The sequence below is a fragment of the Dasypus novemcinctus genome, chromosome 10 (genome assembly GCF_030445035.2).
Source record: "Dasypus novemcinctus isolate mDasNov1 chromosome 10, mDasNov1.1.hap2, whole genome shotgun sequence".
In the NCBI taxonomy this organism is placed as follows: Eukaryota; Metazoa; Chordata; class Mammalia; order Cingulata; family Dasypodidae; genus Dasypus; species Dasypus novemcinctus.
In genome coordinates, this window is record NC_080682.1 from 61,578,549 (window position 1) to 61,604,863 (window position 26,315).

The 26,315-nt window shown below is 39.8% G+C and overlaps 1 protein-coding gene across 9 annotated transcripts in view; it reads left to right on the forward strand.

Annotated features, from left to right (window-relative positions):
- The window catches only part of MPPED2 (metallophosphoesterase domain containing 2), a 182,501-nt gene that overhangs the window by 36,753 nt on the left and 119,433 nt on the right, over nucleotides 1-26,315 (forward strand). For 6 of the 9 annotated variants that reach the window (XM_012522322.3, XM_071218138.1, XM_004446900.4 and 3 more), the window contains one exon: nucleotides 14,157-14,338. The exons of the other annotated variants lie outside the window; for them this stretch is intronic. In XM_012522322.3, coding sequence (XP_012377776.1) covers nucleotides 14,157-14,338 — 182 coding nt within the window. The remainder of the gene's footprint in view (nucleotides 1-14,156; nucleotides 14,339-26,315) is intronic. 9 annotated transcript variants of the gene reach the window in all.

The following is a 26,315-nucleotide window of genomic DNA, read 5'->3' on the forward strand; positions in this document are numbered from 1 at the left end:
GCCCCCTTTTCCTCCTCTCCATCATTGTTCCAGCAGAAAGCTATAGCTGACATTCCTGAGTCTTAGCAGACCTCCAAGTCTCTAGAGTAGGCAATTTTGCAGAACGCACACTTAACTAGGGTGGGCCTTCTACAGTTTCAGCATGCTCACCGAAGTGTGCAGAAATGAAAAGAAGTGAACTGTTAGCACGTGCAAATATGGTGGACTTTCTAGTAGACATTTAGCAAATATTGACACAGAGCTGAGATTTCTGCGTGTTTTATTCCCCTTATTCAGTGAAGTGACTGATTTGAAATAGAATGGGGTAGATTGGGACACAACTCATCACAGGACCAATAAGAGAATGTAGAAATGACATATCCAGGCATGGAAAGATGCGGATTTGTTTAGGATAAGAAACACAGTGCAATTGGATTTGTTATTTTCATGTGTGTATGGGTGTGTGTGTATTGAGTGTCAGTTAACTACTAAAGTATTGTGTATGAAGTTTGGCCTTTATAAAATGTGGTCTGTGCCATGCATTCAGTCATACTTGACTAATACTTTTTGTTATTTTTATAAGTTTGAGATAAAATAACCACTTTTTAGTGTTGGGTACCTGAGCCAGGTGAGGCATTGTAATTGCAGTCACGATTTCTTGTCCAGAGTTCATGAAGATTGGTGTCTGAACAATGCCTCCTTATTTGGCTTTTGCACTCCTTATACAACCCTGGGGTAGAGAAGTACAAGCTTTAACAACCTGAGGAAAATTCAAGTCATCTTACTAATGCAGTGTTCACTGGGAATTGCCTTCTTTTAGATTTGAAACTATGACTCACCTTCTCTCCTTCTCTGGCACTTTGATTCCTCACTATTTTTCCCGCATACTGTTCCTTTTGTATATCAAAGGCATTATCCCTGTTCTCTGTGAATCCTTCAAGGCCTAGATAAAATCCACTTTTCTTTTGTGAAGACATCCCTATTCTCAAATAAAACTAATTCTTTCCGTCAATATGTCTCATAGAATGTCTCAGTAGATTGCGAACACTTATTGACCACTTTTTACGTACCAAGCACTTTATAAGCAGTGTGTATTTACTCTTTCATCAAACTTATGAGGCAGGTACTATTTCTATCCCCATTTAACAGATGTGGTATCTGAGGCTTAGAAAGGTTTAATAACTTGTCTGGGATCTCACAGGTGGTAGTAAAGCATGCTTCAAATGCAGGTGTGGTTCATCCCCACCCAGCTATTTCTTTTTTTTTTTTTTTTTAATTTTTTTATTTTTTATTGACTTTGTAATAATATTACATTAAAAATATATATGTGAGGTCCCATTCAACCCCACCCCCCCACCCCCCCTCTCCCCCCCCCAACAACACTCGTTCCCATCATCATGACACATCCATTGGATTTGGTAAGTACATCTTTGGGCACCTCTGCACCTCATATACATTGGTTCACATCATGGCCCATACTCTCCTCTATTCCATCATGTAGGCCCTGTGAGGATTTACAATGTCCGGTGATTACCTCTGAAGCACCATCCAGGGCAGCTCCATGTCCCGAAGACGCCTCCACCTCTCATCTCTTCCTGCCTTTCCCCATACCCTTTGTCCATTATGTCCACTTTTCCCAATCCAATGCCACCTCTTCTATGTGGACACTGGATTGGTTGTGTCCATTGCACCTTTATGTCAAGAGGAGGCTCAGATTCCACCTGGATGCTGGATGCAATCCTCCCATTTTCAGTTGTAATCACTCTAGGCTCCATGGTGTGGTGGTTGTCCTTCTTCACCTCCATCTTAGCTGAGTGTGGTAAGTCCAATAAATCAGATTGTAGGTGCTGGAGTCTGTTGAGGCTCAGGATCTGGCTATCACATTGTCAGTCCAGAGATTCAAATCCCCTAAATATATCTTAAACCCCAACATTAACTGCACCTCCAGCACATTAGCATGAAAGTCTTATGAAGGGAGATCCCATCTGAGTCCAGATTCATCACACATAAACACCATTTCCAAAGAGGGGCCATCTGCCCTGGTAGTTAACCCCATCGGCCATGACCATAACTCCCATGGGTCTCTTTAGCCCTCAAAGGAACCAATATCTGGGGGTTGTATCTGCTTTATCTGTCTCTCTGACTCTGCTCAGTTGTGCATGAGGGCAAACCTTCTGCCAGCCTCCAGACTCTTTTTTAGAAACTCGTAGCCATATAAACTCATTTCTCCTTTCCATTTCCCCCTTACTTTAGGTCAAACAGCATTTTAAAGTCATGGTATTTTATGTAGACATGGATATTCTGCTGATCCGCATTGAACCTTCCGTATAAGGTCATTTTCCAGTTGCATCATCAGTTGGTAGTTGATAGTGGTCCCTCGTTGCCAGGGAGGCTCATCCCCGGGTGTCATGTCCCACGCTGGGGGGAAGGCATTGCATTTACATGCTGAGTTTGGCTTCGAGACCACCCAGCTATTTCTATTAGCTACTGTGTGTTCTCTCTCTCCCCTTCCTCAAATACATACATAGGTTTATATAATTTTCTGTTACAATGAGTATAGTTAGTTATAAATGCCTTTTCAAGCTGAAATGTAAGATTAAAATGGTAAAAATGTCCTCTTAGTAACCTCTGTAAAAGTATATATAGTTTTAAAAAGGTGAAATCATGGCTGATATACAGATATGAAGTGACACCTTTTCAAAAATTTTACTTACCTCACTAATTGAGAGAAGTAAGAAAGTTGTTAGAACAGGTTAGTAGAAGTCAAAACAACCACAAAATTAAGTGAATTTACAAATGGATGCCGACCAGCTTAGGTGGTGAGGAAGTCAGTTGAACCTCCACCAGACAGAATTAGTTGCATCCATAGGCAAGAATTATTTACATTGCTTTTGGTTATCTACACCTTAAAAAGGTATAAAATAGCCTGGTCAAAGACAAAGGCCCCTACTCCCTATGGGCTCATGTAAACTCCAGAGGCGCCAACATTCCGTTAAAAGGATGCTCATTTCAAAATCTTAAAATTTTCCCTACACCATGGAGAAAGAATATTGTACAGCTTGCTTTAGACAGCTCTAGATCCAAACCTAAACCTTCAAGCTTATTATGTAAACTTGCATGAAATTTGGAGAACACACACACACTCGCACACCCAAAAACAAACCATGCAGAAATCTTGAGGGGATTAAAGGTAATAAAACTTTATTTACAAAAACAGGGTTTGGTTTAGATTTGGCCTGAGGGCTGTAGCTTGCTGATCTCTGAACTAAATGAATAAAATGTCTAGTTGATAAACTTGGGGAGAAGGAGTAATTTCTGGACAGACCTGTTGATAGACCTTGGAATATCACTAAACAGGTAAACTTGGGCAGAGTTCGGGCAGTGAGACCAGAAGTTGTAACGTCATGGTGGAGAGCCTTTCCTTCTGTGATTGATTAAAATAGACCATGGAATTGCAGCCAGACCCAGATCTGGCTGACATCTCAACCACTAACTAGCTGGGTGGTCAAGGCAAGTGATTTACTAGCTTTGTGCTCTGGGTGTAACAACCCTGTGATAATCATGTGGGAAGGTAAACTGAAATACTCTACCCAGGTATTCATTATTCATTCCCAGAAAGGGAGGAAAGTAGGTCTCCATGAATTCTTCTGTTGTGGAAACTGTAATATTCATACCTGAATAATGGACTAGCCAGTCCAACAAGGGTGAAAGACATAGGGTAAAATTGTTCTCCTGATTGTCACAAACAGTTTACAGAGTGATAAATATTGAGCCTAAAACTTACTGTATTACTGGGTTAATGTTAAATATAGGCATCATTTTAAGTCATCTTAAAATAAACGTTTGTCTTGAAATGTGCTCAACTTATGTCCCACAGCTAAAAATGGTCTTTTTGCTATTGACTCATTCTTTGAAAGTAAGTCTATCAAGTCAATCCAAAGTCGAGAGAAAAAACAAACAAACAAACAAAAAACATTACACACCATTAAAATCCAGCTGAAGTGGCCACATACTTTAAAGTAGGACCATTAGCCATGCAAATATGAAGTGACCTGGACTTCTGATAGCACAATTAACTAAGCAATGAAACCCATTAACAACTGCTTGTGAGACATTAAGCCTTGGAAAACTTGGTTTTGATGAGTTGGAAAGGTAGAGAAAGACAGTAGAATTAGTTCTCATTTGGCTGGAGTTTATTAGCAAAAAAATACAATTCAGTTAGAGAGGACAATCCTTGCAGGTGCCCAACCCCCCACTTTGAAAATTAAATCCTTGTGGATTTCTGTTGGACTGGGCCAAAGAGTGCATGTTTTCTGAGAATGGTCCACTTTTTATTCTTCAAGTTGTAATTATTGTTTTAAAAACAGTGTGCCCATTTCAGGACATGGTCTGCTCTTGGAAGGATGTGTGTTGTGTTGTGTATTAGGGGTTGTATTACTGGAGAATGGTGGCCCAAAACAGAGGCAGAACCATCCGCCAGGGGTAGAGCCACCTACTGGTGTTGACTTTGCCCCTAATTACTTAACCCGAGTCTCAGTTTCCTCATTTGTGAAATGAGAAAATGATGGGGCCTACCTGCTCTAACATTTGAGGAAAATAATCCATGTATATAATGCATTGCTCTGTGCATGGTTTCTAAACGGAAGTTGTTGCCATCTCTCACCATTATTATTTTAAGCTAAAAAAATTCTGTCAGTAGTCCAGATCAGTGATAAAAATGGAGACACAAGGCCGCGGACTTGGCCCAGTGGTTAGGCGACCGTCTACCACATGGGAGGGCTGCGGTTCAAACCCCAGGCCTCCTTGACTTGTGTGCAGCTGGCTCATGTGCAGTGCTGATGCGCGCAAGGAGTGCCCTGCCATGCAGGGGTGTCCCCCCGTGTAGGGGAGCCGCAAGGAGTGCGCCCCGTAAGGAGAGCTTTTTGCTGCCCAGCGCCAAAAAAAGTGCAGCTTACCCAGGAATGGCGCCACACACACGGAGAACTGACACAACAAGATGAAGCAACAAAGAGAAACACAGATTCCCGTGCCTCTGAGGACAACAGAAGTGGACAAAGAAGATGCAGCAAATAGACACAGAGAACAGACAACCGGGGTGGGGGGGAGGGGAGAGAAATAAATAAATAAATCTTTAAAAAAAATGGAGACAGAACTACAAGAGACTCAGCACAGAAGGATGCTGCAGCTCATTTTTGACTAATTCTCTAGTCCTCATTTATAGTATAATCATCATGATGGTTTCAATTTATAATATCATTGGATTTCTATTGCTTTTCCTTCTTTTCCTTTCTGTTTTCATTTCACTGGGCTAGGCTTTATCATCATATGTCTAGATTTTTGCTGTCAATTCTGCACCAACCTCCTTTCTTCCAGTGCCCTCCCCTGCCCATCACATGAGTATAATGCCCACTGTCCTTCTCTTAGCCCTCAGGCAGTGCCAGACAGCTTCTCCTCTGAACCCCTGCAGTACGTTGTTTGCCCTTGAATATAGCACTCTGCATGTTGTCTGTAAATCATCTGTTTATGTTTAATAGGGACCGTTTTGGGCTTGCTTACCGCTCTCTCCCTAACACCTAGCACCATGTATGACCCTAGAAGTTACTCATTCAACACAGGTGAATTGACCAAATGACTGAGCATACACTAGGCATGTCAGTCAGCATCTGTTAATAGTGAATTGACAGGTCAACTGCAGAATCCTTGAGGGGATCACCTTGTTTGGAGGAAGAAGTCTTCTTGTTCCTCCAGACACCAACGTGGTATCTGGCACAAGGGTTGATGCCTAAGAAATGGTTGTTGACTGCCTGCCTGACTTTCTGTCTGAAATAACATGCACTCTGTACCATGCCACATGCATTTGCTTCTCAAATTCAGGGCCAGCATCCAGAACTGTAAGCTGATTAATGTGGTTGTTAGGTTAGAATAGAGGGGAACATTTAACCCTGAACAGTACATTCCCAATGGGATATTTATGACCCAACAATATGCCACCTGAGAGGTTTTGGTGGCTCCCACAGTAGCTAGCCTGATGGGCACTAAAATGCCTGGAATGGCAGTAGTAGAATGACCATGAATTCATATTTCATGCAGTGCTCAAAGAATTAAATTGTTACCACTTAATATTCATTGGATGTCAGCACTATACTTTTGTACTAGAAAAAAATAGACCAGACACACTCCGTGCAGTGGGCTTTGTTAGCTATAATTAGTTGGTGATAGAACTGTGTTGATATAGCAGTTCAGCAGTTAAAGGAAAGTAGTGCCCTTGGTACAAAGGTGAACATTTTGTACATCTGGTTCTGTTATACTAACTTACTGTATTTCAGCACCATTATTGTTCTGGGGTATATAGGCTAAACCGGAAGAATTTCACCACCTTATAGTTTTGGAAAATCAAGAACAGTGCCATTTCTGAAACACTGTAGTTTAAATCACATATCCTTTAAATTTTTGTTTTGCTGGAGTAACTGGAATTCTGACTTCTTTGTTCTCTTTTCCCTAGATATATTAATACCTAGACGCGCTCTTTGCAGTCCAACTTTGCACAGTTCTCTTTATATCTAAAGCCTTACTAATTCTGACTATATATTTGGATGGTTTTGGATTGCATTCATCTTTGCATTGTCCAGGAAAGTTGAAAACAATATTGCAAAGAGAAAGAACATGCGTTAAGCTACTTAAGAGAACTAAGTTGTTTCTAAAGTCTTTCACAAATTAGTAGTGCCATATAAACCATATGGCTAATCATGGAATCTCAGGGATCATCATTTTGACCGTGGCCCTCTTTTCACACTTGAGGAACAGAGGCTCTCAGAGGGGAATTGACTTGTCCAGAGTCACACACTAACTGATGATCGATGTAGCAAGAAGCCGAAGCCCCTGGACTCCACAAACTGGGTTCTTTGTAATGAGGCTTCTTTATCTCTAAAATAATTCCTCTAAAGAGACCTGCATTTGGAAACAAGTCAGTTTGCACATGTAACTTGATGTCCCTGAGAATGAAGGTCACTTTTATATCTTTAGTATTCTAAAAATCTAACTTTTATGTTCTTCACTTCACCAATGAGTTGCAGTATGCAGTTTTGTTTTGTTTTTTCAGTTTTTAGTTTTGAAGAAACTCAATTTGGATAAATAATTTATAAGAGAATTAAGGGATCAATATAGGGAGCACTAAAATTTAGATAACTTTGACAGTGAATTCCAATAATCTAGATATTAATGGCTACCAAAGTTTAGGTGACTGGTTTACCAGCATTTTGTAAATTTTTTTTTTCAAGATTTCTATTTATTTATTTATCCCCCCCCTCCCGTTGTCTGTTCTCTGTGTCTATTTGCTGCGTTGTCTTCTTTGTCTGCTTTTGTTGTCAGCGGCACAGGAATTTCTGTTTCTTTTTGTTGTGTCATCTTGCTGTGTCAGCTCTCTGTGTGTGCGGCGCCATTCTTAGGCAGGCTGCACTTTCTTTCGTGCTGGGCGGCTCTCCTTACGGGGTGCACTCCTTGCGTGTGGGGCTCCCCTACACGGGGGACACTGCTGCATGGCATGGCACTCCTTGCGTGCATCAGCACTGCACATGGGCCAGCTCCACACAGGTCAAGGAGGCCCGGGTTTTTTTTTTTTTATTCTTTTTTAAAAAAATATTACATTAAAAAAATATGCAGTCCCATTCAACCCCACCGCCCCCATCCCCCACTCCCCCCACAGCAACACTCTCTCCCATCATCATGACACATCCATTGCACCTGGTAAGTACATCTCTGGGCATCGCTGTACCCCATAGTCAATGGTCCACATCATAGCCCACACTCTCCCACGTTCCATCCAGTGGGCCCTGGGGGGATCTACAATGTCCCATAATTGTCCGTGAAGCACCACCCAGGACAACTCCAAGTCCCGAAAACGCCTCCCCATCTCATCTCTTCCTCCCATTCCCCGCACCCAGCAGCCACCATGGAGGCCCGGGGTTTGAACCTCCCATGTGGTAGGCGGATGCCCTAACCACTAGGCCAAGTCCACTTCCCGATTTTGTAATTTTTAAACTTTTTTTCCAATAGTCTCTAAGTGCAGTGACATTTTAGCTTCCCAAATTAAGTGGACTGAAAGAAAATAATATGGTGGAAAGAGAAATGAGCTAGAAGGTAGGAGACCTGAGTTCCAATTCTGGCTCAGATCCCACATAGCAAAATGAATCATTTTAAACCTGATCAGTGTTTTCCAAAGTGTGGGGCATATATCAGTGGTGTCAGGCCAGAGGCTCTTGAGTGGACAGACTTTAAATGAATTTTTAATGATTATGTGTGTACTTTAATATGCATTTGAAAAATAGAACAAGCATATTTCATCCATGACTTTATATAGGCTTGGGCAAAACTGATTAACTGTAAAAGTTGTATAAAAACTGTGAGAAACTTAAGAAAAATTAAGCAGATCATGTAAAAGTGATTACAACAAAAATCAGGAAAATGATACTCAGGAATTGAAACATCGGAGTAGAGCAACTTTAAGGTCCCCTCCAAAATAAAAATTCTATAATTCTACTAGATTAAGCCCCATATTTATTTATTTATTAATTGCTTTCATGGCAGGTTTTGCATACCTCTTTATCAAACAGTATGTCTAGGGTAGATGGTGTAATGCCACAAACATAATTTCAGCTTTTGGGCTATCTAACTTTTCTGAGTTAAAATGAAAGGTATAAAGTCACACTGGGAAATTTTTTAGAGATATAGTCAGTAGAATGTATAGGCAGAACATCAGTGAGTACACTGAAATTCCGTTAAAATACTTTGTAAGGGTAATGTCAATTCTCAGATTGAATTATGGGCTAATTGTGCACATAAGGCTTTTTACCTCATGTATGGTCTAAAGAAGAAATCCATGCCATAACAAATTGGATCTATCGATGGGACTTGCAACACTGAATGAACATGATACTGGAAAAGTATAACAGATACAGCCAAAAGAGGACTCCATAGTGAAGTAATAATATTAGCATATTATTTTTTTATGGGTTTTTAGAAAACCCAGTATGTCAAGACTGAATAAATGAGAATGGTCTGCTTGTTTGAATAGGCAATAAGATATTTAAGCTTTTTAGAATGAAGCTACAAGAACAACAATTGAGGCTTGGGACAAAACTTGGAGACAGAATTTAAAAATATTTTAAGGGAAGCAGATATGGTTCTAGTGATAGGGCTTCCACCTACCACATTGGAGGACCTGGGTTCAATCCTTGGGGCCTCCTGGGAAAAAGAAAAAGAGAAAGTGTGCCGGCATGGCAAGCCAGCGTCCACATGGTGAGCTGAGTGCCCACGTGAATGCCTGCATGGCGAGCCAAGTGCCTGCATGGTGAGCCGAGTGCCCGCATGAGTGCCCACGTGGCGGGCCAGTGCCCACGTGGTGATTCAGGCCTGCGCAAGTGGGTCTCATAGCAAGATGATGCAACAAAAGAGAGATGAAGGGGAGAGTCAAGGTGAAGCACAGAGACCAGGAACTGAGGTGGCACAATTGACAGGGAACCTCTCTCCACATCGGAGGTCCCCAGGATTGACTCCTGGTGAATCCTAGAGGAGAAAGACAGGAAGACAAAAAGAGAAATAGACACAGAAGATGACACAGCGAATGGACCCAGACAGCAATATCAGCAGGGTGGGGGAGGTGGAGGGGAAGGAAAAAATGTTTTAAGAAGATAGTTTGGACTTCCTCTAGGAAACTACCCCAGTGTGTTCAGCGTTGTCATCTTTCCATAGCCTGTAATGGCATTTGGCCTTTGAGTTTATCAATGTTTAGCTCATTGCTACATGAATTCACTTGGACTATGAATTCCAATGCTGCATGTGGAAGGGTTTTCATCAGTGGGATTGTCTTGGAAGAGAGATGACCAGGATTCTGAGGGGACTGGAAATGTGGTCACGCGAGGGAAAGTTGAAGGAACTGTGGCTGTTTCAACTAGAGGAGATTTCAGGGGATTATAATCGATGTCTTCAAATATTTGAAGAGCTGTCAAATGGAAAAAGGACTGGATCCTTATTGTCTGTTATTTCAGAGTATAGAGCTAGGATTAAGAAGGAGGTGACAGAAAGGAAATAAATGTAGTTATTGACTGTGGGTACATGCCCAATGCTGTGCTGAATGTCGTCATGTGCGAGATCTCCTTTACTTCTCACACAGTCCTGGTGGGATAGCTGTTATTATTATCTCCTGCGAACAGAAGGGGAGATGGGGGCTCAGAGAAATTAAGTGATACTGCTACTAAAATTAGTAGTTAACATGTATTGAGTCTACTGTGTTTCAGACACTGTTCTAAAAGCTTTGAGAACATTTTCCCTGTTCATCCTGACAACAATCCTATGAGATGGGTACTATTTTCACATCCATTTTACTGATGAGTAAAACCATCAAGAAACCAAGACGTAGGGCCTAGGCACTTGTTAATTAATGTGGAGCTGTGATTCAGAGCTCACATTATTCTGCCTCTTTACCTTCTGAGCATGCTCTGTGTGCCATCCCATATACTTGATAATTTATACTCTCATAACAACATAGCGAATTAGGCATTAGTATTCCCATTTTACAGATGGAAATAAATGTAGTTCAAAGGAATTAAATAACTTTCCCTAAGCGAATGACAGCCAGAAGAGTATAATCTTCAGTCTCCAAGCCAAGTGTCTCTGGACTATGTCCAGCTTTCCCAGAGGTGCAGAATCTGGAGCACAAACTTTCTAACAAATAGAGCTATCAAATGTCAGAATGGGCTGGTAGGGGGTGGGGACGAGTTGCTAGGTTTGGTAAACCTTTTTTTTTTTCTGGAAGCCTTGAAATGAAAATTTATGTTAGGTAGGCAGGAAGTTATAGAGGGGATTCAAGCATCATATAGAGCCTTAAACCTGAACTCCCTTATGGTTTTGTCCAGCCCTGGAATTTTATGATACCATGTTTTCTTCTCATCTTCTCATGTCATCTAGTTTTCCCCTGGGTGTACTCAGATGTTCTTGCAAATCTTACTCTGATATTTGAATCTGGCTGGGAGTGGAGGGCAGAGTTAAGTTGTCTTGGTAAGATACTCACTAGGCTTTCAACATGATGTCTTGGGGGAAATGTTAGGTCTTTTGAGAATTTAGGGGCATAAATGGTAATTGTAAAGTTGTTAACTAAGGGGGGAAGTGTAGGGTGAGGGTTTTCACATCACGTGAGCAGGCAGAGCTCCCAATAGTAGCCTCCCTTAGATGTGCTTTATAGTGAAAATGCTTAGCTGTCTTGACTTTTCTTTTTGAGATATTTATCAAACGCCTAATGTGGGGAATAGAAGTTTCCTTAGAATTGTCACAACTTTAGTTATATCCAGTATAACCTGCCCCTTTTACTAGATCTCTTATTGGCAACTGAATGTCTTTGGGTTGAAGTGTCTTCCTTCCTATGCCCCCCCAGTGAGGTTGGTCATATTATCCTGCAAAGTGGCTCTGACATGCATCTTCTGAAACTATTTCTTGCTTTGTTTCTGTGGGTAACAGAAGGCATCAATGCCCTGGGTCAGGGGATCTTTGTAAATTCTGCATTTGTGTCTGTGTATGTTTTTCCTCCCCAGTCAACCCTCCACATCTCTCTCAGTTGTTGCTCTTTGATTAAGTTGGTGGTGTCCACAGGTCAGCTTCTCTCCTAGTCTTGCAGTCTACTTCTTACATCTCAAAGCTGAGAAGACCCACTTTGCCCCTTTTCCGTTTCTTTGGCCATTATTTAGTTGCAAATATTTCTGGACACCTAAGTGTTTCTCTGAAGGAGGTAGAAGGGTGTGAAAGGAGTTTGGAGTGATTAAAAATGAAACAGTGCTCCCCATAGTCTTAGAAAGTTATTTTTCAAATAGAGTTAAGCTAAGAAATTTTGTACCATTCTACAATTTGCTGCCCTAAGCTGGGTAGATTCATGGTGAGTGGTTTTATATCTGTCTACTTTCTGTTTAATAAATTCAAAAATAAATTCAAAATGATGTCCCTTTGATAAATTGGTTGGAGTCTCAAAGGATTTTGATGCAGTAGCTCTGTCTGTCTCTGTGACCTAGCTAAGTTTTGGAAAGGGAGAAATGGGAGCTGGGTCTCTACATTACTGTTAGGATAAAAGCAGAAAAATCAGTAGAGATGTAAAGTAAAATATGATATTGAAGTTACCCATGTATTTAGAAATCCAGTGGTTTAGTTATTTAATTTTCATTCAGATGTTGGGGATACTCTCATGGTAGGTATAAATGCACACAGCCCTATTTGAGTGAGCATCTTAACTTTCGGCATAGGATTTGTCACTTATCCCTTTTAGAAGATCTGCTGCAATGAAGGAATAGACATTCATTCTCTGAGAAAACCAGTTTTAGAAGACAGACAATATTGATGAGATTGGAATCGTTAAAACCGAATGTAATACAACCTCAATCACAGAAAGGAACACACCAAACATTTTTATATATAAAAAAGCAACTTTGGATATAATTAGGAGGGTTTCCAGGTTGCTAATGAGATCTCAGAGGATTCATGAATTTTCTTTTGGTAATAGCATTATTAATTTCCATTAATTTTATGCACAGGTTAAACTTTCTGTTTGGGTTTCCAGTCAGACCCACTGTAATAACCAGTTTAACCTTCCTTCCTTCCTTCCTCCTTTCTTTCTTCTCTTACTTTCTTTCCTCCTTCCTCATTTGTTGCCTCTTACCTTTATTTCCTCCTTTTATTCATTTCTCTTTTCTGCTCTCCTTTCTTCCTCCTTCCTTCTTTTCTGACAAAAAATAAAATAGAATAAGGATTAACCATTAAAGAAACATGAAACTGACTACTGAGGTTGCATACCGATATCTTTATTTCCCTCACTAAAATTGCTATTGTTAAAACAGATTGTTTCTTTAAAAGAAATGGAAGAAAGGAAAAAAAATAGACAAAGGCTGTCATGACAATATATATAGGGAATCTTGTGTTGAGGTTTCAGTGTATTTTCGACTGCAGTTTAATAATCCAGAACGGGGTTGATATGAAATGATGTTACTGAATGCTTCACCCTTTAATCTCAGCATTGCATATTTGCTTCTCTCATGACCTTTACTTTGCATTTATAACTGCTTTTTCAACCCACAGTCCAAAATAAGTGTTCATTCCTGCAGAGAAACCAAAGAAAGCAGCTGGTGTAGAGTTAATATAGTTAAAGCGTCCTCAACTCTGCTACAAACCCCTTAAATAATTAAAACTGTATGCTTGAAGAGTCAGATTTGCATTTCTTTACCAAGTTTATTTAGTACACTTTGTTACACTCAATTAAATGAGACTGTTCATTTTCTTTGCTTTGGGTTGATCATTTTGCCTTTTGATTCTTATGCCCTAGTGTAATTCCTCAGTGCTTAGGTCTTTGAAACTATACATATATTAATGCATATGTAGATGTATACTTACATTAGAAGGCTTACTATTTGTACTGAATAGAATCTTTGCCCAAGGCATACGAGCATTACTAGTGATCCAATATGTAACTGGGACTGCAGATAATTCGGGTAAAGATGAAGCTTGCCAAAGTTCTAGCAACCAAGTGTTGTATTTTTGTTTGTTTTTAAGCTCTGTTATTTTGGCATCATCTTCCCTCCCCACAATTTAATTTGTGAATCTCTTAGCAAAAACAAGAAGATACAGGTGTTGAGTGGTTGTGAAAAGGAAATTAAATATAAGTGCAGTGCCTCTCCACATCTCAGTTGGCAAAGCTTGTGCAGACTGCTCTCTGTAAATTAGTTCACTGCTTAAGTTATGCATGTTTAAGAAGGAATAAATTAGTTAACCATTTCTTAATGAGTTGTGGGATCAATTGGAGCATGATGAGAGAGAAAATAGCATAATTTTGCTTTCCCGGTTGGGGTTCAGTATCCCTAAACTTCACCATTAGTCACTTTGCCAGTTTTCTGAGTTATTTCCATCTCTTCGAATAAGGTATTCTTTCCTTTCAATTCACCTACCAGGTAAGTTAGACTTTTTGAATTTGGCCCAGTGGAGTGCTGTTTCCTTTCCACCCAGTGTTTCCCTTGTTACAATATGCCTTCTGACTTTGCATCGGTTTGTTTGGGTGCGTTCATGGAAAACAAATGATATGTATATGCGATAAAAAATTGTGAGGGTTCTGATATGTTTAACTGTTATGGGATCTGTTATGTCTACTTTAGGGTCGACCCCATCCCATATGACACTCCAAAACCAGCGGGCCACACGCGCTTTGTCTGCATCTCAGACACACACTCCAGAACAGATGGTATCCAGATGCCTTATGGGGACATCCTTCTCCACACAGGCGATTTCACCGAGCTGGGACTGCCCTCAGAGGTTAAGAAGTTTAATGACTGGTTAGGTAAGGAATGATTGCGTTCTGGCACCCCCAATTAACCTTTCCCGTCCGAGTGTCACTCACGGTGTCCTAATTGAATTAGAGCACTTGGAAGCCAGCTCAGCCATTTCTCGTATGATATGCAGTAGTGTCTAGCTTTAATCCAATTCTGTTAATTAAAGATGAATTTTTAGATATTTAATTTTACTGTGCATCCTTTCAGTGCCTGGCCTCAGCGGCTCTGGGGCAAAGGGATAGAAAGCTTTGAAACCGATCTCATCTCACTCATTCTGCTTTAATGAGGGCATTCATTGGCACACATGAGACCTAGAATCATATTTTTAATTCATTGGCTCTGAAATCTTTCCCAGATATTATGAGCAAAGACGTAGAAATGACCTACTAGTAAGAGAAGATTTCTAAGAAATGAAGGTTATAAAAGTCCTTATGTGAAGAGAAGGTCCTATAGCACAGTGATGCTTGGAAGCAGCTCCCCTAAGAAAACTGGAGGGTGTCTTAAGACCCCCACAAAGACAAGATAGCCTCTTGTAAGGTGCCAGATACTTGGAATATGAAACCACCATGAAAAGGACAATGGCAACTTTGTGGTTGCTGTTGAGGCACCCATAGGCCGGGGTTATAGCAAAATGGTGGATACTGGGTCAGGCGGTCAAATATTAGCATTACAAGGCAACATGAGGTTATTCACAGCTAGATCTGAAGACAGCTTTGAAAGAATCCTGTTAAGTGAGGGAAAGAAATTCAAAAGTTGAGGTTCTCAAGATACTAAAGGATTATATGGTAAAGAGTAGAAATCACTCTGGATGAATAATGTCATAATATGTCAGCCAACAAAAATTACTCAGGAGATTTAGGCAGAAACTTTAAAATGTCTTTTTCCATCAAATCAAAGCAGGCTTTGTGAAATTTTTAAATTATTGGTTAAATCACAAAACGTGCTTTAAATTAAAAACAGTATTCATTAAATCAGTTAAAATATTTTAAAAAATGAACAATAAGTCTAACTAATGACATCACTATTTTGACTTTGTCTTGTGAACTTGCACATCTATCTATATTTTGTATTGCTGACAGAGTACATTTCTGCTCTTTTAGTTTTGGCTATTTTCACTTAATAGTATTAGTAACCTCTTAAAATGTTTTTGCATAGTTTTCATATTTATCCTTCTTAGAAGTAACATGGTGTCTAAATTATTTGCTGTGCCTATATTTAGTAAGACATCCCTCTAAAGGTGAACATTAAACTGATGCCAGTTTTTCCTCTTATAGCAAGTTCTGAAATGCACATTTTCATGTATATGTCTTTTTTTGGTTGATTTATTTCTTAGGATAAATACTGTCTTTGAGTTCAATTACTAAGCCAAAGACTATGGAATTTTTAATGACATTTACTGTGTATTGTGACCATTGTACGTTTACATCATTAGCAATGAATGAATGTACTACTTTTACAGTGATCTTAGCTGCATTGTGTGACTTTTATTTTTATTTATTTTTATTTTATTTTTTTTTAAGGTTTATTCATTTATTTATTTCTCTCCCCTCTCCCCCCGTTGTCTGTTCTCTGTGTCTATGTGCTGTGTCTTCTTCTTTGTCTGCTTCTGCTGTTGTGAGCGGTACAGGAATCTGTGTTTCTTTTTGTTGCATCATCTTATTGTGTCAGCTCTCCGTGTGTGCGGCACCATTCTTGGGCAGGCTGCACTTTCTTTCGCACTGGGCAGCTCTCCTTACGGGGTGCACTCCTTGCATGTGGGGCTCCCCTATGTGGGAGACACCCCTGCGTCGCATGGCACTCCTTGCGTGCATCAGCACTGCGCATGGGCCAGGTCCACATGGGTCAAGGAGGCCCGGGGTTTGAATCGCGGACCTCGCATGTGGTAGACGGACGCCTTAACCACTGGGCCAAGTCCGCTTCCCATGACTTTTAAATTTTGTGCTGTTATAGTTGTATCTAGTCATTTCTTTTGAAACAGCAAGATACCTTAAATAACATTTAGCATAATCACCTCATTTTTTCAGATGAAGCAGAGATAAAGAAAAGTTAAATGATTTTTTCAGAGCCTTGTGGTGTCAGAATTAGATCCACACCCTGTATCTTTTCACTTCTACTCTTTTGCCTGTGTAAAATTTCTTTAAGTACTATTCTCTCTTCATTTTCACAACTTTTATTTATGAACTATTAGCAGGTAAATTATTTTGGGGTGAATTTTGACAATTTTAGATTGCAGCAACCAAATCTTAACACAAATTATCTAGCTTCGTTGGCAAATGTTGGTGTTTTAAAGAAAGAGAATGATACCACAGGAAATGTTTGCAGAAATACAAAACAGTTATATCCCGGTTCTAATCTTGTTTAGCTACTGACCTTGGGCAACTGAGTTAACCTCACTTTTCCCCTTGACTTCCCTCTGCAGAACTAAGGATTAATACTACCTGTCTTTCTGGATTGTTGTGCAGATTAATCAGTAAATGATTGCTCCTAGAGTTTTTGTGGGCCATTAATAACTGAATGAGGTATGTGGTGAATGAACCATCAACAGATATTTAAAGGGTAAAAACAAGAAGGGGGTCAGCGAAATTATTTAGTAGATTAAAAGGTGGAAAGATTTTATAAGGGAAACTACTCTATAAATGGAAATGTGCCATAACTAAGGAAATAAAATGATAAAGAAATAAAATGCAAAGGTCTAGTTGTGCAGTCAGTTCCTTCTCTTCTCATTTTCCCTCTGTTAGGTAGGAGGAAGAGGTCTTAGTAGGGGGTGCAGTATGTGAGGTCCAAGGGAGCCTGTGGGATATCAGTGGAGAAATTGGGATCCCATAGGGAAGTCTCAGAATAGCTCCCTGTTACCAGGGCGACCTCCTGATGCTCAGAGGCTGAGAGATGGTGTGTGATTACACTCCACCACTTGACTCAGTCAGGAACCTTTCACCTAAAAAGGGCAAGGTTTTGCTTTCCAGCAACAGCTAAAAGGTGACCTGGACTCAGGGGACAGATCACTCCAGGGCTTTTGCCCTAAGAGGGCAAACAGATTTGGCAGGTATATAGAGTTCAGCAAGCCTCTAATTGATTTCTCTTTCTCCCATAGTCAGGATTACTCTGATTATTGGAAACAATCAAGACCATCCCCCAAGCTCCTTTATTTTCCCACCAGACTAATATCTATTTCTCCTTCTGTCAAGGCACTTCTTCTATCCCTATAACATCCCCTAAGTATGTTAATATTATACCCATTTTACAGATGAGGAACCTGAGCTCAGCTAGGTCTTTTTTTCCAGGGTCTTTTAGTATAAGAAACTTGGAGGAAGTAAGTAACCTCTTCAGGTTCACACAACCAGTAAACTGGGGCCATTTGACCTCAAAGCTTGAATTCTTTACCTTGACCATTCCATGATAAAATGAATGGCTTGTGGCTTCCGTGAAAAGCTTACAGATTTTAAGCTTATACTAAAAGAAATGCTGTAACTCCTGGCAGCTTCATGGTGAAGTTGAGCAGTTGTTTGGCCATGTGCTGTTGTGACTTGAAAGAGAATTTTCAAGTCATCTTGAATCTCTCCTTAACCTACCAGCTGCAGGGCCTGAGCGTCCAGTCATGAGGTCCCTGTTGGTTCAGAGATGATGGGCTCTGGTTAACGAACATATGTCACCTGGCAGGTGTAACACACAAAGTCATTACTATAAGGTAAAATATGAGATAAGCTCACATAGTATGGGGTCAGAAGGAAGTAAAACTTGGAACAAGTATATTTAAGGTGAAAGAAAGAAAGGCGGTGAAACATGATTATGAGCAACTGGGAAGGCTCGGATTTGAATGCCTACTTTGATAAGTTGATTAAATTCTGAAGCCTTGATTTCTTCATTTGTAAAATGGGCATAATAATAATAATAACACCCCAAGTAGTAGGGATGCACTGAGTAATAAAGCTTGTACTGTGCTCAGCACAGCCTGTGATTTATCGAAAGCCTTCAGCAAACTGTGTAGAGGGAGACAACTGAGCCAGTGGCATAGATTCCAAAAGGCAGAAACTAGAAGGGGCTGGCATCAGAGCTTAAGGAGCACCAAAAGCTTTAAGAATAGAATTTGAAAACACATCACCCTCTTAACATTACATTAACTGGACAGAATGTTGGGATTAGAAGAGGCCTTGCAGGTCACTGAATCCCATCCCCTAATTTGATAAAAGGGATCATTGAGGCAAACGAGATAAAATAAATTGCCCAGGAGTCACTCAGAAAAGCTTTGGCCAAGTTGGAACTGGAACTTGTTGGGGAGGGGCTACCATGTATCCTCTCTGGGCATTAGATTCTAGACGCTGTACTCCCCCTTAACCTGCATCATTTCATGCCATCTTCACAATAACTCATGAAGTAGGGATGATTAGATTCTTTTTATGCATAAAGAAACTGAGCCTTGGAGATTAATTTGCTCAAGATCACACCATTAGGCAATGAGGTCAGGATTTGAATTTAGGTCCATCGGAATCCAGGTCCCAGGCATTTACTTTTGTTTCGGGTCTAGGGCTCTCTGCTGAAGGGGCCATGTCCAGGGTAAAGCCATGTTTCTTTGAATAACTGCATCCCTGAACACACACACATATACTAATGCACAGGCTCTAAAGTGGGTTTACTTCATGCTAAAGCTATTTTGTGACATAATCTCTATTTACAAATTGGCCTGCTGGAGAGCTTTGTGAGGTGGGGAAACATTCTAAACACTTGGTGTGGACAATTCCAGTGGCATTGTGACAATCTAAATAGCTGGAAAGAACACTGCAGACACAGCCAATCACAGAAGCTCCAAGGGATAGCCTAAATTACATTGTAACATTAGCATTTCATTGCACCAGACATTCCTTGAAATGTGTAGCCACTGAAGGGAGCCTGGAAATCTTGTCTTATGTGGACAGATCTCTTTCCCTTACAAACACTTGAGTTACAAAATGACCCATATATACAACAGCTGCTGATACTGGCCCACTGGCCCCTTTCTTCTGAAATCTCTGCCGTGGGTTAGGAAATGAAACTCTACATCCCTAACTCTGTCACCTTGAAGGAGCCTCCAGAATCCCTGCTTTCTGCTTCTCAGTCTGGTTGACCAGACATCCCAGTCCTCCATCCCAACAAACCTCCTTCTCCTCTCTCCACCTAGCTCCTGCCCCTAGTCCTTTTTTCAAGGGAACAAAGCTTGGGTCAGAGAGACCAGGTTGCCAGGGACTGCAGAGTTGTGTGGAAGAAGCACAGAGAAATCTTGCCCAAAGAAACATTTTTTTAAAAGCCCAGTAATATTTTAGTTCAAGATTGCTCAGGTATGTCATGAATGAGCTGAGTTCCTAGCCACATGACTATTGTAATATTTTTTATTTTATCTTAAGTCAAATGCACCCCAGTCACAGATATGACTTAAAAGTAAACTTGTCCGCCGCAATTATCTGTCATTTAAAATGTGATTGTTTTAATGAATTTTAGTAAATTCTGACCACTAGTGATTTCTAATACCACTTTTCCCAAAGGTGCATTCTGTAAGACACTGGACTGTTTATTGCAGTCTTCCTACACTTGTGCCATTTTAAAATTCTTTATTGCTCATCCTGTTTTATCTATATTGTCCCCTCATATTCAGAATATTTTTGGTAGTCTTCTTGAATATTACATATATGAGTTTGAATCTTGCACAAATAGGCTTTAGAGGGTCTTACCTTTTTTTGCACATCCACCTTCTTATTTACAACCTTCAATTACACCCACAACAAATTTCTTCCCATTCCCCAAATGCATTGTGCCCTTTCAAACCTCTTTCCCTTTGCAAACCCTGTTACTTCTTTCTGGAATGACATTCTCTTTCTGGAGAATTCACTCAGTGTTTTTGTTTCATCTCAAATATTGCATCCTCTGGCATTTTCACTGACTGTCAGAGGTAGTTGCTTCCCTTAACATACTGGTCAAGCATCTGAGCAGTCCTTCCCATGGTCGTTACATAGTGGATGACATGTCTCTCTCCTCTACTAGATGATAGTGTGTGCTTAAAGAGTGTTGTTTGTATACCCAGTTCTGAGTATAGGGCCTGGCACATAATCTGCACACACGAATTCTTGTCCAGTCACTGCACTTTTGATCCAAAGTTTATAATTATGTAGTGCTGTGTGTATTTAATCTTTTGTCTTTTCATTTTCCTGTCCCATTCCCATTTCTTTTTCTTTTCTTTTGCTGCATGGAATTTCTAGCATCTAGTTGGCTGTTATTGATTCTTATATATTGTGCAGAAATACTGAAGAAGGGCTTATTTTTTTAATCTTACATTATAATTAGAAAGACAGGGTCCTTGGATGGTCTATTTATATTCATTCAGCTGAAAATTTATACCTACTGACCTAGTCAGTCAAAAATTCTTTTCAACATGGCACCATAGCTATGAACTTTTAATTATGGTTTTTCTTTGGTCTGGGTTATCATTTAATAGCTCTTAGCTTCAGTTTTTCCAGGGTTAAAAGGGAGAACAAAAATGGTTCCTAGGAAAATCTCAAGAAGTATGTTATTCATATTTGTAGGACTGTCACATTAGGCAAGGTTATAATAGTATGTGCCTGTAATAAACATACCAAATCTTAGACATACAAATCAAATTTGCCCCTTTCAGAATAATCTTATTGGAAGACTGAATTCCTTTCTTAGTGGTTCTCCTCTTGGCCCAAAGTTTTGGAGCTGGTTTTTAGGAAAAGCTTTCACAGACCGAGTTATTTATTTTATTTTTATAATACATGTTTGTTCCTAATAACTTAGAAAATAGAGAAGTGAAAAGAAGAAAACAAAATTACACATGGCCGGAAATAACCTGTTTACATTTTATTGTGTATTTTTATAAAATGTTCTCTATTGACATATATATATGCACACACATTATGTATATATATTTTTTTACCAAAAATTTACTGTTTGATAGTCTTGTTTTCCATCTTTAATGATACATCTTGAACAATGTTCCACATTAATAAATATGGCTATAAATCCAAAATGAATATAAAATACATGCATTATGAAAATTCACATATTTGGAAATATACAAAGTATATTTGGTGTATAGCATTTCATAAATATTTCTACTTTCTATTTCTATTTTCACTCTTGAAGGGCTTTTTGTTTAATGAATATTTTAAAAACTTAGTAGAGCTATGCATATTATTTTGTAGCTTTTAAAAGCACACATCCTTCTGTGTCAGTATAGCCTTCTGTCATATGGCTGCTTTCTATTTTATTTAGCCAGGTCTCTATTAAGGGTCACCTAATTTGTTTTCATTCTTCTATAATTTTATGCACCTGTGTCAATAACATCTTTCTTGATGTCTCTTTGCAAACATCCTTAATTATTTTCCTAAGATATATTCTTAGAAGCAGAATTGTTGTTTGAAACAATATATAATTTAAAACATTTTTTTCATTATGTACTGTCAAATTTCCTTCTATAAAGATGTGATTTCTCTTTAATATCTCTAGGTAGTAGTTGAGAGTTTGCATCATATATATATTGAATATCCTCAGTGGCAGCAAATCTACAACCTTTAAGGGCTTTTATTAAATGACTACAAATTATTTTTTCTAATTGTGAAAGCTTATATGATTACTATAAAAAGAACATGTAACTCTTGACACAGTAAAAAAATTAAAATCACTGGTAAATCCTACCATTCACAGATAACTACTCTTAATAGCTGGTTATGCATCTGGTTGTATTTTACTTTGTGTGTGTATTGATGTATAAAAGGGAGCACGAGCCCTGGACTTAGTCTGCCTGGGTTTAAATCCTGGTTTCAGCATTATTAAATCTGTGTTTTCAGTTTATTCATCTATACAAGGAGAATTGTTGATGCTTGTAGTTTCTAACCTATGGGGATTATTGTGAGGTTAAACAAGATAAAGGCTACACAATGCACACAGGTGTTAAGTGGTCAGTAAATGTTGTCTGCTACTATTATGTTATCCAAGCATGTTGTGACTCCTTCTTCCTGCCCTGCTTGTGGGTTTCTCTTACTCTTTGGGAGGACAGAAGATGGAGGGATGTGGAGAGGGAAGGATTCCAGAGAAAGTGGCCTTACAGTCTTGTGCCACAGTGGCCCGCTAGTCTGCTCTGCCTGTGGGACAGAGGAAAGGGGGAGCACTGTAGTCCTGACGGGCCCCAGAAACCTGGCTCTGTCCTTTTTCCAAGCACCCTAGACCAAACACTCCTATGTTTCTTTTTCAGATTCTAATGAACCTCTGAATCATTCCCCGCCCTCACCCTTTCCTCAGTTGCCTGTCATCTCTCTCCTGTTGCCCCTCTTTAATCTGGTCCACTTGCTCTCCTCTCTGGTGTCACCTCCCCTCCTTTTGGAAACCATCCCTGCCCACTAGCTCATGTCTTACACTCTCCAGCATACCAGGCTTTAGCCAGGTATCAGCGGCGATTTTCTAGCTTTTTAAAAACTCATGTACATGCTTTGCAGGCATGGCTTGCACATTGAAGTCTTCTGATTTCTTAAAACAATGAAGAATTTGTGAGAACTGGGTCTTATGAATAAGAGGGGTGGGAAAGTTGGGATAGTGCATTTTGAATAAAATGATATGACAGTGATGACTGCTCTCTATTAAGGTACATAGCAGGGAAGCTGACTTGGCTCAATGGATAGGGCATCCACCTACCACATGGGAGGTCCGCGGTTCAAAGCCCAGGCCTCCTTGACCCATGTGGAGCTGGCCCACGCGCAGTGCTGATGCGCACAAGGAGTGCCCTGCCATGAAAGGGGGGGCCCCCCTGCATAGGGGAGCCCCACACGCAAGGAGTGTGCCCTGTAAGGAGAGCCGCCCAGTGTGAAAGAAAGTGCAGCCTGCCAACGAATGGTGCCACACACACGGAGAGCTGACACAAGATGATGCAACATCTCTATCCTTATCCTCTGGTAAGGATAGAAGTGGTCACAGAAGAACACAGTGAATGGACACAGAGAGCAGACAAGTGGGGCGGAGGTGGAGAGAAATAAATAAAAAAATCTTTCCCCCTCTCCCCCCCTCCCCAATAGTTTCAGTAATGGTTTGAACAGGGGCAGCCTCATTGGGCCATTCATAGTCATATAGCTTTATGACCATTTTATAGTCAAACCTAATAAAGAGGTAAAGGTATGAGGCTTTAAGAACGGCAAACAAGACAACTTTCTTACTCTCTGGTTCTTGTTGTTAAGAGTATAATATGAAAGGAGCTTCTTAACCTTTGCTTTCTTACAAAAACAATATGCACTTTTCAGTTTTTTATTTAGAATTTGATTTCTTCAGTTACCATCCTAGAGTTATAATTTATATAATAACTTTTCTTTCTTTTTCAAGCAGTTCATTTAGGGTTTTTTCCCCTGAGTGTGTGCCTCCAGAATTTTAAAAGTTGTCTAGAGGAATTTCCTATATATTGTGAATATAAAAATCCTGTTTTCTTGTCTATAATACTATAGGATAAGAGTATTTGTTTAATCCAAATAACTGTTGGTTTGTGCTTATTATCCTCCTGTTCTCCTTTACTTTGGAGAATATTTTATTCCTAAAAATATTATTTCATGGTCTAATTCATAAATAAATGTATCCTCCCAATAAGGGCAACATTAACTTAAAAGAATAGTTCAGTTTTTGGTGTAGAATGAAGTAAAGTACTTGAAAAAATATGAACCCACATAAAGATAGTTGAATAGGCTCAAATAAGTAAGACTGGGTTTTGTTCCACCAGGAAGGATCATTAGTGACCTGACGTCCTAATGACTAGGCTTTTTGTGATCCATGTGAACCTAATCCTCTGTGGCATGGCCAGCCATTTTCTTAAATTACATTAATTATAATACCTCTAATTATATGGCATCTTTCCTCCAAAGGACTCAAGGTACCTTTGAGTATATTAAATCATTAATAGCTTATAATGTTCCAGGGAAGTTGATATGGGCAGACAGTGTTATTCCTGTCTTACTGAGAGATGGATGGAGATCCAAAAGGTGGAAGGACAGGTGAGGGTCACCTTGTGAGCTAACACAAGAGCTGAGACGAGGGCTAAAGTCACTGGATGTCGACTGCACTGTTCCAGCCTCCAATTAAAAAGCTCCCTGCTTTCCTTTCCTGAAATATCCCCAACTCCTAAAGACATGGGCCACACAGGTAATATATGCTTAATCGTTACTACATCAGTTTAACAGAAAAAGCCAGGTAAACACTTTCCTTGAAAGGGTGACTTTTTTTTAGCATGTTACTGTATGTAAATTATATCACAATGAAAAATAAATAAAGTTAAAAAGGTACTCTCTGATATGTCCCCACCTTTTCCAAACCATCTGGCCCAAGAGAGAAAATTAAATCCCTCAAACAATACAATCCTAAAGCCTAGTGCAGGATCCTTGTGTTCCAAACATGAAGGGACTTCAGACTCCAAAGATTTTTTGAATATGTTCTAAGTGTGGCTCCAGGGGCCAGGTCCTGCTTTGAGGTAAGCACTGAGGATGCAGGAGGGAACAAAAGAGCGAGATGGCTGGATTTAGTGTGCACCCTCTGATTATCAGTATTATTTCCCCCATTTTATATACTAGGCAGCCTGAATGCAGAGAGTTTAAATATCTTGCTCTATTTTGCACATCAGATTTTTTTAAGTGGAGTGCCTGGAGTTAGGGGCTTTGTCTTTTGCATGGATGTGATGCTGTTTTTCATCCTGGTAGATTATTTTAATTCCTTGAGAATTAAAACTGGGAGATTATTTTAATTCTTTGAGATTTTATTTATGGAATAGAGCACTGGTTTTATCTTAATTGCTTTCTCCCAATACTTATATCTAACTGGTGACTCAGTATTTCCATATAGATGGTAGACGGTCCATAGATACTTCAAAACCATTATGTCGCACTAAATATCTCCTCCAAATACTGCTTACTCTCCTATGTTCGCCTTTTGATTCATGTTACTCTTAACCCAGGCATCCTCTATCTATGACCACATTTTGTCAGTTTTACTTCTTTCAGATCTCTGTCAGCTGCTAATGAGATGGTCGAGACCCAGACTACCGTTTATCTTCCCTGTAGTCATCTAATAATCATAACAAACATATATTGAACACTGGGTGTTGCCCGACCCTTTATGTGCATTAACTCATTTAATCCTTACAACACTCTGAGATTGGTTGATGCTATTATCAATTCTACTGATGAAAAAACTCAGAGGCACTGGATCCCTTTTCATGGGCATCCCATCAGATGGATATTTTGTGGAATGCTTTTTAGGAACCATTAATTTACCGGAAAAGTCTATTGTGGTATTCAAAGCCCATTATGAGCTGGTCCAACCTGTCTGTCCAGCTTCACTCCTCTCCCACCCTTCTCTCTGGCCTGTCCTAAGCTCTCTGGGCTTGTGTCCTACCAGTTTCTTCCTTGTTCCCTTTTCTCTGACCATAGCAACAATCCGATCCAAAGTTTTTTCTACCTTGAACCTTTGTAGTTGCTGTTCCTTGTTCTGTCACTCCAAAGCAACCTCCTCATAGAGTTCTTATTTTACCTACTTCTGTGTCTCCTTATCATCCTCCTCCACTGACTGTAAGCTCCATGAGGGCCTGGACCTTTTCTTGGCCTTTGTATGGGGATTTGTATCCCCCATATCTCCAACAGTTCCTGACACGTAGGAGCTGCTCGAAAATTGTTCACTGAGTGAATGGGTGAGTGAGGAAATCAGCTCCATAAGAACAGGGACTGTGTCTGTCTTGCTTCCTACTCTTGATGCACTCTTGCATGTAATAAACACTGAATACATTGCTGTTGAATAGCTGAATATTAGCTCATGTTGGTCTCAATACTTGCCTATCAATATTGTTCCCTTATACCTCTATTGTGACAGTGGTCCTGACCTTCCCAGTTGGTCATCGTTGCTTCCTCTCTCCATACTACCTTCAGACAATTTGCACACATTATTTTTAGGGTTTCCAATCTCTTTCAGAGTCACCTAAGC